Source organism: Lutra lutra, chromosome 17, assembly GCF_902655055.1.
Source record: "Lutra lutra chromosome 17, mLutLut1.2, whole genome shotgun sequence".
Taxonomy (NCBI): Eukaryota; Metazoa; Chordata; class Mammalia; order Carnivora; family Mustelidae; genus Lutra; species Lutra lutra.
The window spans coordinates 11,445,886-11,460,701 of NC_062294.1; the positions used below are offsets into that span (position 1 = coordinate 11,445,886).

At 48.4% G+C, this 14,816-nt stretch overlaps 1 protein-coding gene across 1 annotated transcript; it reads right to left on the bottom strand.

Annotated features, from left to right (window-relative positions):
- Positions 1–337: 337 nt before the first annotated feature.
- Positions 338–10,778, bottom strand: GABARAPL2 (GABA type A receptor associated protein like 2). Its single transcript, XM_047712326.1, has 4 exons — positions 10,604–10,778; positions 10,218–10,273; positions 8,903–9,075; positions 338–943 (listed from the first exon to the last, which is right to left on the bottom strand). Exons 1-4 carry the CDS (start codon positions 10,635–10,637, stop codon positions 853–855), a joined length of 354 nt encoding a protein of 117 aa, XP_047568282.1. The 5' UTR covers positions 10,638–10,778; the 3' UTR covers positions 338–852.
- Positions 10,779–14,816: the final 4,038 nt, after the last annotated feature.

Here is a 14,816-nt window from a genome sequence, read left to right on the forward strand (position 1 = left end):
GCGCCTGGGTGGCTCAGTGGGTTAAAGCTTCTGCCTTCGGCTCAGGTCATGATCCCAGGGTCCTGGGATCGAGCCCCACATCGGGCTCTCTGCTCGGTGGGGAGCCTGCTTCCTCCTCTCTCTCTGCCTGCCTCTCTGCCTACTTGTGATCTCTGTCAAATAAATAAAATCTTTAAAAAAAAAAAAAAAGCCTCTCTTACGACACAGATCACTGCTTCCTGTCCCAGGCTGTGCAGCCAGCGGCTCCACAAACCCTACTGATGCTGGCTAGCAGACGCCAAGCCACTGCTCTGACCCTTCTGGAAGAAAGCGAATAAAGGACATGGTCACACTGCAATGCCTTTATAAGAGGAAGTTTTATTGTTAATTATTTACCTTAATAGTTTCAGAAAGAGGAACAGATTAGCTCAGTCCAACATGATTGGCAGTTGGCAAAATCTAGTGAAGCAAGTGTCTGATTGCTAAGGATTTAATTTGGGTGCTTTTAATACTTAGCCATCTTCAACACTTCAAACATAATCCAGAAGAAATGTATCATCTCCCTCCCTTTCACTTTAATACCCCACCTACCTCACTTTAATATGGAAATATCTTCATTAAATAATGATCCTCAGAGAATAGGTTCCCTGGAGGGTACAGCCATGAGGACAGTGCACAAAAAGGAAAACTCAAAATAAAACTCTGTATGATAATTTACTAATCTAAGGAAACAAAACCTTCCAATATATTAAGAAATAAATCCAGTTACAAATGCACTACTTAGGTCTATGTGAAGAGGTCTGGTAACTGAAAACGGCCGGCTATTTACAAGATACACAAGCAGGAACGGTGCACCTAGCCCAGCGCTGGCCCTCAGAAGCCGAAAGTGTTCTCTCCGCTGTAGGCCACATACAAGAATCCATCTTCATCTTTTTCCTTCTCGTAAAGCTGTCCCATAGTTAGGCTTGAAAGAAAAGAAAAAACAACATTGAGAATTGGGTTTGGTCACTGAGTCTGGGTGTTTGAAGAAAGACGATCTGAGGATAAGGCGCAGACCGCTGGGACCAGTTGCTCTGCCTGGGTGATAGATTATGAAAGTGAAAGTAATTCCAATCTCAGCACTGCTGTGTGCCAACAATCCGTGTTACGGAAAGGAAATGGAGCCAGGAAAGATTAAAATAAATTAGGCTCTTGGCAATCAGTAAATAAGACTAGAATCAAATCTCCACCCTCCTGCCCTGAGGCAAGGCCATCCGCTGCACACTCACGCCAAATTCTTCCTTCAGAGGCCAGTGCTGGCTCCCTGAGTGGGCTTGCCTGGTTAGCACCTGAATGCTTTCTGGATGCCAAGGGCAGGAGATAAAACCTAAGCAAAATTAAGAGCCTAAGAGGCCCATCCCTGCATGGGTGAAGGACCAAGATAAAGAAACTACATGGGGCTTGCTTCTCCTTCAGGCTTATGTGAAGGTTTATAATCTGAACCTAACATGATCAATATTAGTGGGTTCAGTCTTGTGGAAGCTCCCCCCACCAAAACCCTCGTGACCCAGCGATCAGCATCAGTGCCATCAAAGAGAAGCTATTTTCCTCACGTGTAATGCAAAAAGCCCTGATTGTATCTGGGATCTGAAGAAACCCTGCCCAAAGCTCCTAAGAACCCTCCAGAAATAGATACTGCTGAAACTAAACATGTGTGGGCAGGAAAGCTGGTCTTCCTAAGCGGTAAAACAGACTGCATGCAGTACAGGAGACCTAATCTAGTTCTCTGCCACGGATCTGAGCTGTACAGGCTCCAGAGTTAAGACTAGTACCACGGGGAACCCCAGGAGAGCTGTGGCCACGTGACTGCACTATGAGAACAGCAGGCGGCACAGATGTGTGCTGAGCGTCAGTGTGCCCCCGCACGTGGGGTCGCCGAGAACCAGTGAGACAGCAGTCTAACAGCCAGCCAAAGACGGCACAGGTCACTAGCTGCACAGGCCACAACAGCAGCTTATAAGCAGGACTCAGTAAAACAAGGGCCACGGGGTGACAGGGGGGTAGGGCCGCAAGCTGGTACAACTGGGACTGCCCCACTCTGCTGGTGTGCTCCTGGCGGGCCGCAAGGACCTCCATGTAAACGGGGACACGGGCCGCACGGAGCAAGGGGGAGTTTTCCTTTTCCTGTTCTTCCTGCCCAACTGTCAGCTTGGCCCGGCTGGCTGCGTGGGCAGATGAGAATTCTTAAGTAACAACATGAGGGCGGATGAGTCTGAATACAAATGACCTGTCATCAGCATTTGGTAACTAACAGGGTGCTTCCGAGCTCTAACCTGGGATGTGTAAAATAAGGACGCCCTGGCCCAGCACTGTCTACACGCACTATTTCTGCTAGGAGAGAAATGTCCTGCAGTATGGCTGTCCGGTAGCATAGCCGCTGGCTCCAGGCTGCACGCTCAGACTCGTCTGAACTGGAATGTGTTGTTACATTGTGTAACAACATCGTGTGAAACATACGCAAGATTTCAAGCAGGCTGGGAAAAAAAGGATGTAAAAATCTCAATTTTTATTACATGTTGAAATGACATTTTGGATATACTGGATACATAAAATATAATTCACTTCACCTGTTTCCTTTTTAATGCACTAGAACATGTGGCTCACATGCCATTTCTCAACAGCACTGCCCTGGAGCACGCGAGGACTTGAGGGACGGTGGATAGAGGGAGGAAGCCCCAGCATGAGGCCCCCGAGAGCAGTGGGTCCCAGCCTCAGCTCTACAACAGAATCACAGGGGAGCTTTGAGACATCTCCAGGCTCAAGCCCGGGCATCAGTAGGTTTTTAAACTGCCCAAGATGATTCCAGGTGAAGCGAGGTGGAAAAAACAGTCTCTCTACCAGAGGGAGCTGTGCTTGTCTTTTTAATGTATTTGCTTTTCTTATGTTAAGCAAGCAACACGGGACTTAAATTCAGGATCCTGAGATCAAGATTTGCAGGCTCTACCTGACTGAGCCAGTCAGGCGTCCCATCTGTCTTTTCTGTTTGTCTGCCACGCTCATCTTTAAGAGCCATGTGATTAGGAAATGCCGTGAGGAGCCAGAGACCAGCCAAAGGCTTGACACGTAGCTGCCTCTCTCAAGACCTCCACCCGGCTGGCTGGGAATGCCCCAGGACTCCCGCTTTTCTCGGAGATGCCTCGGGGTGAGGGGACAGGGAAAACAGCCACAGCTACTGCACAGCTCTCTAAGCCCACCCCATCCACATGTCCAGGATGACCTTGGTGAGCACCTGTGCCACCATCTCCCCAAGGCCATTCATTACCAGAGGGATTTAGAGGCAAAGTAAAAGACTGTGTGCAATTCAAAGGCAGCCACCGCTTGATACCAATGTCACATCTAGTTCCACCCGACAGACTAAGTATGCCGTTCCTAGCAAGTCAGAAGCCCCAGTGCATATACTCCAAATCCCACTGCTGAATTAGAAATACTTGAGAAGGGGTGGCTGGGTGGCTCAGTTGGCTGAGCGTCTGAGTCTTGGTTTCGGCTCAGGCGGTGATCTCATGGTCATGGGATCGAGCCCCATGCTGGGCTCTGTACTCACTGGGGAGTCTGGTTCAGATTCTCTCTCCCTCTCTCTCAAATAAATAAATAAAATCTTAGGGGAAAAAAAAGGAAAGAAATACCTGAGGAGCTATGTAAATACCGGCGGCCCACCCCAGACTCGGCCTGTGGTGAACAAGGGTCCCTCGCTGCCTATGGCAGGCCTGAAGACTGTGCCAGCAGAGGCCGGTCACCATGTGGCTCTCGCTCCCGCCTGTCTCTAAACTGCACTGTCTTTTAAGTAAAACTTGGGCTTATACATTTGTTTAACCTGTGCCCCAGCTGCTGCAGAGGGGGATCATAACACTCCGAATTATAACAGACTTATGTGCCAAGCACTGTTCTGAGTTTATTCTTTTTATCCTCACGGCAGTCTTCAGAGGCAACATCACCCTCACAGGAATCACAAGGCACAGTTTACAGAGAACAACAGAAGTGAAACAATAAGAAAAATGACACACAGGGAAGTTACATGATTCACGCCAGGACACGTGCTTCGCACTAAGCCGAGCCGCCTCCAAGTGAACACACAGATCTGTCCTCCTGCCCTCACGTCAGCATCCTGTACCTTCTGCACAGATCTCCCGAGAACACAGCTGCTCACACACACGCACACGCACGCACACCCGAAATCACTCGCGCATCTGCTCCCAGCGCCTCTCTGGATTCGGGAGGTCAGAGCGGAGCCCGAGACTCTACATTTGTAACAGATGTCCGAGGAAGGCAGCCGCCCAGCCTCCGCGTCACACGACTCCCTCCTTCAGATCCTGTAACGGGACAACCGGCTGGTTGTGCTACGACTCTTAAGAGTCCTCTTGCCGTTCTCCTTTTCTGTCACGCATCCTCGTCGGAAACCTGACTCGGCTGGCAGCAGCCCTGGGTGTTACACGCAGAGGACAGCCCTTGGGCAGGCACTTGGAAAGTGGCGACACTCACGGCGGGGAGCCGCCGCACACTCCATTCAGCAGCCCGGGACCGAATGCCCGATTCTGAGAGTCACTGAGTGCCACAGGAGAACACCGAGACATCTTACGGTATGATTTCAAAATAGCTCTTATGGGATCGGGCCACACACATACAAAGCCGAATAATTTGGTGTGGAGCCAAAAAGAGCTGGCCGCAAACACAGCTGACATTTTGAGGCCCGTTAGAGAGTTAAATGGAAGTGCAGGGGGACAAAACGCGACCCCAGTCAGCGGACAGTCTCCAACAGGAGGCTGGCCTGTCAGTTTAGGACAAGTTCCACAAGCCTCTGAGGAGCTTCCACCGTCTCAGAGGCCACAGAGCCCGAGCCCCACAGCGCTGGGCAGGCCGCGGCCGGGATGCCCGAGGATGCTCGTACCGGCGGCTCTGACGCGCCCCTCGGGCTAAGCAGCACAGGCCTGCGGGACGGCCCGACAACTTGCGGGCCACGCTGCTCCTCCACAGCTTCCCACCCAAGTTACTGGCTAAGGAAGACACGCAGAGATGACCTCAGACCCTAAAGCTCACCACTGTGACATCAGCGAGGACAGGCACTCACCCCGGAAGGGTGCGGCTGAGCACCAGGAGGCCCGCCACCTTCCACACTCGTGAGTCTGACGAGGAAAGAGATGGGAAAAGCCAATGGCAGATTCAAGCCACGGAACCCATCTCAGGTGTGGTGGGGCCCTGAAGAACCGAGTCTAATGAACCTAAACTGACTGCGAAAACGGTCACTCACCCTCCATTCGGAGTCACCCAGATTCAGACAAACCAGCCAATAACAACGGCACCTTTCAGAAGGGTCCCCATCCAGCAACGGCCGTGCTGCTGAGGGCGAACTCTGGCTTTAAGCTACTCGAGAGCACATGCGCGGGGGCAGCCGACATAGAAGTGTGTGGGTGCCTAAGCCCTGCAGAACCTCCGCAGCCCCTGACCAAGGTTAGGTCATGAAAGCTGTGGGCTCCAGCCTGACTCAGGAATTGGCTGGCCTGACGGGCACACACCTGGACACCCATCTGCTTTGGCGCCCACGTGCTTCCACTGGACCTGGACTTCTCTCTTTCCAGGAGGGGAGGATGGGGAGGATAGCAGGGGTGAGGGGGGAGGACAATGGCCACTGCTGTGGACCCTGGAAAGGAAGGCAACCACCTCGAAGTGAGAGGTAATGTAGCCAGAAAGGCTCCCAACATTCTGAAAAATAAAAATTAACTACTGGCTCTTCCTTTTGTCAGATTTTTCTCGGATATAAATAAACCCTATTCTGTTACTGCGAGAATAAACCTTTGAAGAGATATTTACCTAGAAATGATCAGAAGTGATTAATCTAAGCACATTTCTAAATAAAGGATGGGCTGTAAGATGTCACAACTTTTACTTAATAGCTCTTTAAAATCGAAGAAGCAACTAAGCGCCACAATATTAAACAAACTGGTTTCCAAATGTAACTAACATTCCCAAATTATCACATCTTAGAGATATTTTACTTAATAATATACTACTGTTTCTATTTTAAATGGGGATTAACAAGACTCGTCTGTGTTCTAAACAAAGACCAAAACGTAAATACTATTGCCAGGTCTGGGTTCTCCCCTAATGCCATGACTGGGAAGCTTGTACACTGATACTCTTTCTCAAGCTCGGTCTGCACCAAGACACAATTCTTTTGTTTTGGGGCTGATTCTGGATACAGGAACCTAGGCAGAGAATTCAGATTTCCAATGCTAAATGGGAAAAGGGAGCTGAGTGAGATTCCCTCCCCCAGCCCTGTTTTAAAAAAAATAGAACTCAGAAAGAATTCAGGAAGTAAAACTCTCAGGGACTTGCCTTGGTCTCTATTTCTAGAATCAGTATTTAATACTCACTACTCTAAACGATCACCACACTTTTACATGATAATCACTTGTGTTCCAGAACACACTCCCAAAGTTCCACTGCAAGGCTAGAACAACTGAAGTTACCCCTGCTTCGCCTCCCACCTCACACGTGACGCTCCCGCAGCTCTGTCTGTTACGGGATGGGAGAGGGCTCCTGTAGGCCTGGATTCACCCTTTCCCAACTCCCGTGTCCCCAGACTCTCCTAAGGCTGCAAGCCCTGGTGGAAGGTTAACGGAGGCCCCGCACCTCCCTAAGGAGGCTGGAAGGAGCTGAGGAAGAGGCTGCTGCTGAAGTGCCTTGGGGAGCAGAAGGCAGGGTTGAGTCACACACCAGCTTTCACGGGAGACCCTGTGTGATTGTGTGTGTGCTGCCGTCAGGTGATCAGCATTTGCATAAAGCCCAATGATGTCACACACCACTTTTGTTTAGAAACCATTTTTCTAGAACTATTTTTTAGAAACCAAACTGCTGCATTAAGTGTGGGACAGAAAGCCATTAACTGAGGCCAAAGGCCTGGGCAGAGCAAGCCTGGTTAGTCATTCTCTGAAAACCTGACTTGGGTCACTGGTGTCATCTGCTTTAGAGTTGATTCTTAGCAGCCTGGAAAGGCAAAGGGGACTGAGAGAGAAAAGGAAGCAGCCTCTGCTGCCCTGAGAATCACTTTCATTTCCAATTCTATTTATAGCTCAGGGATAATGGAGGGAGGGGGCAGTCGCTAATCTGCAGCCATTTTAATTGCTAGATTAACGTGGAGCCATCAGAGTAACAATGTCTCCAAAAGCCTTTCCTTTAAGAAGTATCATGGGATCAGAACTGACAAAATAAATTCAATGCCACAGGTCATAGTCACCTACTTCCTCTACTAAGTAGCCACCTCCAGGAAGGAGGAAAGACAGGGTGGCCAAGACTCCGCAGAAGCTGCAGGTGGAAAGAGTGAGGACTTACTTTCCCACCACCTTGAGAGAAGCTGAGCGTGACCACCGATGCCCACGGCTTCCGACCCTGATGAAAAGGGCACCCAGCACCACGAAGCCTACAGGCCCAGGAAGGAAACCTGGAAGAGCTCCAGCAGGCGGCAAGACGGCCTCTGCCAACACCGCAGCTTCCCGAACTATAGCTGTAGTAGGCCAACGGCACCTAGCAGGCAGGGCCGAGGCCTACCTCCTCCGGCAGAGCATTTCATTTCTCCTCTGACCTGCTTCTCTGCCCAACACAGGAAATGGAGGTAGTTGAGACTGAGAAAGCAATAAAATCAAACCAAAAAATAGCCATAGCACTCTACTTTTCATAGGAAAAGGACTGGAATTTGGCTTACACCTTTTCTGGAGCTTTCAAGGGTTTTCAAAGGAAACATATTTTGGCCACACGGGCCTCGTTCCCTGGGCTTCTGAAAGCCTTAGCTTTTAGAAGTACTACTTGGGAGGAGTAACAAATGAGGCTTAGTTTGGGTCTCCAAGATGAGAAGCAGCCAGGAACTCACACTCAGGGGAGAGGGCCCAGCATCTGGCTCAGGGACTAGTACTCAACCAGTAATAGCAAAGGACTCACCAGGAATCCAGAAGGAGCCGGTCCATTTTCTTTTTTCCTACAGGGGACTAGAGCTGGGTTGTCAACTACACAGAAGGAGAGAAGTGTAATGCCCCTGCCTAGATTCAGGCCCCAAGTTATCCCAAAGAAAGCTTCCAGGCAGCACAACAGCTAGAGCAAGGCGGGGGGGGGGGGCAATGATTCTGACATTCGGAGCAGGTGGTACGAGGGAGGTGTAAGTCTATAAAGAGACCTTGGGGAATTTTTGCTGGACAGTAGCCATTCCAGCATACCTGAGGATCAGGCAGCTATGGGCTCGCCAGGGGCACAGAACTAGGTCTGGAGAGCCAGCAGCAGGGTGATTAACTGGAGCCGAGCCTCAGCAGGGCCCACAGGCTCCCAGTGGAGAATGGCAGGACTTATTTCATGGGTCATTTGAAGAAAACCTCATTTTAGGCTTTAGTTCTACTGATGGCTTAAGCCTAAGTAAATCCTCAACTGTTTTAAAGGATTCGTGAGGGTCTGAGGCTAGATTTCAGGTTTTTCTTTTTTTTTTAAGTCCAAACTTGTTCTATTTTTTTTTTAAGATTTTATTTATTTATTTGACAGACAGAGATCACAGGTAGGCAGAGAGGCAGGCAGAGAGACAGGGGAAGCAGGCTCCCCACTGAGGGGAAGCAGGCTCCCCATTAAGCAGAGAGCCCGATGTGGGGCTCGATCCCAGGACCCTGAGATCATGATCTGAGCTGAAGGCAGAGGCTTAACCCACTGAGCCACCCAGGCGCCCCATTGTTCTATTTTCTTGATCCAAAGTATATTCCCATGCACTACAGCCCTTTCTTATTTTCCTCGAACTCCTCATGTCAGGGAGCACAAAATCCAGACTTCCAGTCAGGACCTCTAAGAGTTTTCTGACCTCCAAAATTTAGAGTTCTGTAAATAGCCAAACAGATGGCCAATGCCAGTAAACACCTCTCACCTGGACTGTGGAACTGTCTTATCCACAAACAGGAAGATTGCCTTTTCAGAAGGAAGCTGGATCCTTTTCCTGATGATCCACATGAACTGAGCCACAGTGATGTCAGATGGAACCAGATACTTCCGTTTGTCAATGTCAACAATCTGAGAACCTGAGACTTTTTCCACAATCACCTAGGAAAGCAAACAGAGATCAGGACTGGATTTCTAAAGTGAGGCTCTGGCCCTGTGTTCTTCTGGCCTTGCCTTGTCAAGGAGCTGATGAATAGTATGTGGGCAAGGAGGTGGGAGGGAAACTGCACAACACTGGAAAATAGGCCCCTGATTTAATAAACCACAAACTCTTAACTCTGGAGGTTAAGAACTGACATAAATGTATGATACAGAAACAGAAAGTGCTTTTCTGTGGTCAATTATGTTTATCATCCTGGATCTCAGCAAGCATAAGAGAAACACAGCCCTTACTACAAAGCTTTTCAACACTTAGTCTGGGCAGAACTGAGACTATCTGGTAACAGTTTCATCTACAGCCAGTTACTCCAGGACCCCAGAATGGATCTGTCTTCACACTAGAGGAGAAGATCCCAAGGAACACAGGAAACGGGAAAGGATGGCCTAATAGGAATGGGTGGCAATCCCAGACAGCCAAGAACCAAGCTCCTCATTTGGCCTGTTGCTTCTCCCTGAACTAGGTTTCAAATGTGTCCCTCCTGATCCCTCCTCAAAGGAACTGTTCAAACAATGAGCTACAATGACAGGCATGGATGTCCTTTAAAAATCAGTTAAGGATTACAGAAACTTACCCCCTACCACAGAAGAAATATAGGATCATATTAATTACTGATTAAGGAGAAACTAGAGAAAGCGTTCTCAGAGGCTTCTCAGATTTTTGGTGAGGAAAGGAAGCCAGAAGTCAAGCAAAGATAGAGGCTCAAAGTTAAAGGTGAGTGTCCTGAGACTAAAGTACCACTTCTAAGACCAAAGTCACAGTCTACCTCCACCGTTGTTCCCAAAAGTGGCAGTGACCTGTTGCCCTGTCCTAGAACATCGTTCCTTACATAATTGGCGAGGGAGCCCAGAGGCTGCAGACAGCTCGCTGGCCTAGATCAGGAGATTCAGCACTGAGACACCCTGAACAGCACCAGCTCAAGCCCCTCACGCCACGGACCCGGAAGGCCCCTAACCCAGTCTGGCCTGTCTGCTACTATAACTGGGACTGGAACCTCAACCTGTCAACTGTTGAATAGCCCGGGGCCTTATCACGAGTCCTAAACGACGGGGTGACAGCGAGGTGAGGGGGCGGGGAGTGCACTCACCGGAACCCGGTCGGGATATTTCGCTCGGATCTTCGCAGATTCCACACATCTGTGTTCTGTGGGAGACATAGACCTGCTGGTGGTCGCTCCTGCCCGACCTCAGGTTCCCAGGTCCCCAACCCTCCTCCCCCAGCGACATGCGCACGCCCCGGGGCCCTTGTTCCGGAGTCTCAGCGGCCTCAGACCTCGGCCCCTGCCTCCCGGCAGAAGGGCGAAGGGCGGGACAAGATCCGTGGGCAGCCGCCGGGGGCGCCGAGGCCTCAGCGACCCGAGGCCGGAGCGCGGCATCCGCCCCTCCCGGTCCAGCCCAAGGCGGCCCGAGTGGGGGAGGGGGCCCATCCACCGTCCTGACCCCCCCACCACCCGGTCTCTCAGGGAGCCCTTACCCAGCGAGTGGTCCTCCTTGAACATCCACTTCATGGCGGCGGCTGGGAAGGGATGAAGCCGGCTCTCGGAGCCGCGGAGCTCAGCGAACCAACCACAACAACAACGACGGCAGCGGCGGCGGCGGCGGCGACTACACGACAGGCGGGACTTCCGGCTGCCGGAGCCTAGCAACCGGCCGGGGGCGGGGCTTCCGGCGCCTTTCTGGGGGCGCGCGCCGGGGGGCGAGGCCACACGTAAAGGGGCGGGGCAGGAGACGGCTCCAAGAGGGGCTACCGCGGAGAAGTGGGGATGATGACGTTCACTACAGGGCTGTCTTTGAGGGTTTTGGTGACTGGGAAGGGGATGTTGTCGGGAGCTGGTAACAGGAGTCGGGGTTCGGTGCACGTTGGTAACAGGAAGAGGAGTTTGGGGGTATGGCTGATAGGATAGCGCTTTCATAGTGGGCTTTCTTGAGGGAAGTCTCGGTGCGGCGGGAATTCTGGAGGTATGAATGACAGAAGAGGGGTCTCTGGTGGTTGGTGATGGCAGGAGGAATCTGAGGCATTGACAGTTTGGGGAGTATTGCTTAGGGTGATAATAGGTTGGGGGCGCAATACAGAGAGTAAGTAGTTTGAGGGGACTGTGGAGAGAGGTACTGACGACAACCGGGGCTTCAGTATTGGAGACAGCCCTAATAGGTTGCCTTGGACCTAGAAACTGAATTTAAACAAATTCTATTTCCTTCCTTTTTTCATGAATAAGTGTTTGACTAAACAAGAAAAGGTATCACAAATATGCATTTGAGGAGCGTAACATAGCACTGATCACAGAGAGACCCCATAACCTTAACTGCAGAGGAGTTAGAGGTGATCGTCAGGCTGGGAGAATTCCCCTGAGAGTTGGTCATAAGACAGGTTTCTTTGGCAGTCAGCATGGATTTCAGCAATGACAGCCTAGGCGGTGTGTGCGTGTGTGTCACCTGCCTGAGCATATGCCTTGAGGTTCTCCAGTGATGTCACTCCTTTCTTCCTAGCAGAGTCATCAGGACAGTCTGCTCAGGGTCAACATCTGTTTACGAGCTGGTGAATACGTACCAAGAATATTCATTTAATTGGGCACGTGATTCTTGCCATGTTCTTGTGATTCTGATGCATCTGAAAGGCTTGCATATTTGAACACTGTCATTCATCATTTCCTACAGTTGTAAATCCTGATGGATGCTGTGGAATCTAGCTTCATTCTAGAAGTATTTTGATTATTTTAAGATCGTCTGAGCAACCAAAAGGTTTTTTGCTTGCTTGTCTCCAATGAAATGAAAAATCCTTTGAATTTCATACCTGGAAATTACTACTGCTACACAGAGGAGCACTATTCTAGGTATTGGGGGAAAGCAATGAACAGAACAGACAACACCTCTGCTGTCATGGAGTTTGCATTCTAGTGGAACAAGATGAAAAATAAATATGTTATGTAATGGTAGGTGCTCTTTAGAAAATAAAGCAGGATTGGTGAAGAGTGATGGTGGGATAGAATGCTAATTAGGTAAAGTGGTTGACATAGGGACAGGAAGGAACCCTTTGTGGCTGGAGCTGAATAAACAAGAGGGAGTGTGTTAGAAGATGAGATCATAGAGATGTATAATAAAACTAGTGAGCTTTGAATTCCGTATGAGGAACTTTGGTTCTTTAGAATGAGGAGAAGTCAGTGGAGGAATTTAAGTAAAGGTGTGACATGGTATGGCTTTCCTTTTGAAGTGAGCAGGCTAGCTTCTTTATAGACAGACTATAAGGAGTTGAGAATGGAAGCCAGGGGAACAGTTAAGAAACTGTTGTGATAATCTGGGTGGAAGATAATGTAGGCCTAGACCAAGATAGTGTCTGTAGGGTTGGTGGGAAATAGTTGTATTGTAGATATATTTTGAAGGTAGAGCAACAGAATTGATGATAGATTGGATATGAAGTGTGAGGTACAAGTCAAAGTCAGGGTTTTTAGAAGGATGGAATTGCCATTTACTGAAATAGGGTGGAGGCAGCTTGAGGGGTGAGAATCAAGGTTTGGTTTGGGCTATATTGAGTCTAAGATGCCCAAGAGACACAACCAAATGAAGACATGGTGTAAGTGAATAGGTCTATGAGTCTCAAATTCAAGAGAGAAGTATTTAAAGCTATTGAGCTCGATGAGATCAGCTAGAGATCTAAATCAAAAAATTGAAAATACCTATTTTGCAAATAGAATTAAACACTGGGGAGGGGCGCGTGGGTGGCTCAGTGGGTTAAAGCCTCTGCCTTCAGCTCAGGTCATGATCCCAGGGTCCTGGGATCGAGTCCCACATTGGGTTAGCCTGCTTCCTCCTCTCTCGCTCTGCCAGCCTCTCTGCCTACTTGTGATCTCAGTCTGTCAAATAAATAAATAAATAAAATCTTTTTTAAAAAAGAATTAAACACTGGGGAATAAGGTAGATGTTCACAATCAGACAGTCAGTGAATCAGTGGAGGAGTTTGAAATTGGACTGAAGACCACTGCTTCCTTTTACAGAACTGGTCATTGTATCCTAATCCAAGGCATGTGTATACCACCTTGCTGCTGGAAGACCTTAATATACCTCTCAGGGGAAAGATCCTGTCAGTTACCCACTTATAAGCATGTAACCAGATGGTCTCAATACGGGGCAGTATCTTTCTATCGTCTATCCTTACCTACTTTCTTGATGTCTTTTTCCAGTTCACCATTCTAACTGGCTTCCCTGATCTGCCCTGATGATATGCATCCTCTTCTTTACCTATGGGGTCATTATATGTAGCTTATTGAAGGCTCTAAAGATACCAAATGCCTCCCTTGAGGGGGTGGCTAGTTGAAAAGGTGAGTCAGAAGAAAAAAATAGGGTAATGAAAGTATGCAATTACATATTAACAGACTCATAAAACATGCAGAATAAATTTCAAATGCTGGAGAGGTCTGTAAACATGGATGCTGAGGGGTGGTTAGGACAGTGGGGGGCTGACACCAAACCAAATGAGATTTATCAAGAAAGACTTCACAGAGAATGTGAATCTTATGCTTCAGAGAGAAGGGTACAATTTCCAAAGGATAAACTTCCCTTAATAGATAGAAACAAAGGGTAGGTTTGGGAGAGGGAATGGTAAGTAATCTAGATTAATGCTGGAAAGCCTTGATGCATACTTTCAGACATTCTAATATGAAGATAACCCTGAAAGGGAGCTTCTAGAGAGGAGTAGAACATGATCAAAATGTGTAGTTTTAAGAGAACAACTCTCTTTGCCCTTAAAAGAAAATTGTATCAAGAGGTGCCTGGGTGGCTCAGTCGGTTAATTGCCTGACTCTGTTTCAGCTCAAGTCATGGTCTCAGCATCCTGGGATCAGGTTCCGTGCTCAGCAGGGAGTCTGCTTGTCTCCCTCTCTTTCTCTCTCTGCCTCTCCCCATGCTCACAGGCTCTCTTTCTTTCTCCCTAAAATAAATAGATCTTTTTAAAAAGTAAGTTGTATGAAACATGAGAAAATTATGGGAATGGAAACTGAGAAGTCAGTTCTCAGTTATGAATATATGAAAATGACACAATATACACAGATCTTTAGCATTTTTAAAAATTAATATTCCATCTTAAAGAATCAAACCCACAAAGACTAGCTTCTTCAAACCACGGAAGCAAAGAGTAAATCTTAGTATCCATTATTACTAAATACTCTTGCAAAGCTCATGGATTCTCAGGGGAGGCACTTCACACACCTAAATTCTTAGCAATCACCACCCTGTGTCTCAGCAGTGACTAAGCTGACACTAGCCACAGTATGTGTTTTCTTGTGCTGAAAGAAGGAACTTTGAAGGCAAATACCTCCTTCCTCAGTGTAGAGCTACCCTCGGGAGGTGACACTAGAACCATCTATTCCAGAATCTTATTTTAATGGTTATTTATTTATTTTTATTACAGTGTAGTTAACATAGCATTAATTAGTTTCAGGTGTACAATATAGTGATTCAACAATTCCATATATTAGTGCTCATCAAGAAAAATCCATTCTTGGGGCACCTGGGTGGCTCAGTGGGTTAAAGCCTCTGCCTTCAGCTCAGGTCATGATCCCAGAGTCTTGGGATCAAGCCCCACATTGGGCTCTCTGCTCAGCAGGGAGCCTGCTTCCTCCTCTCTCTGACTGCCTCTCTGCCTACTTGTAATCTCTGTCTGTAATAATAAATAAATAAAATCTTAAAAAAAAAAA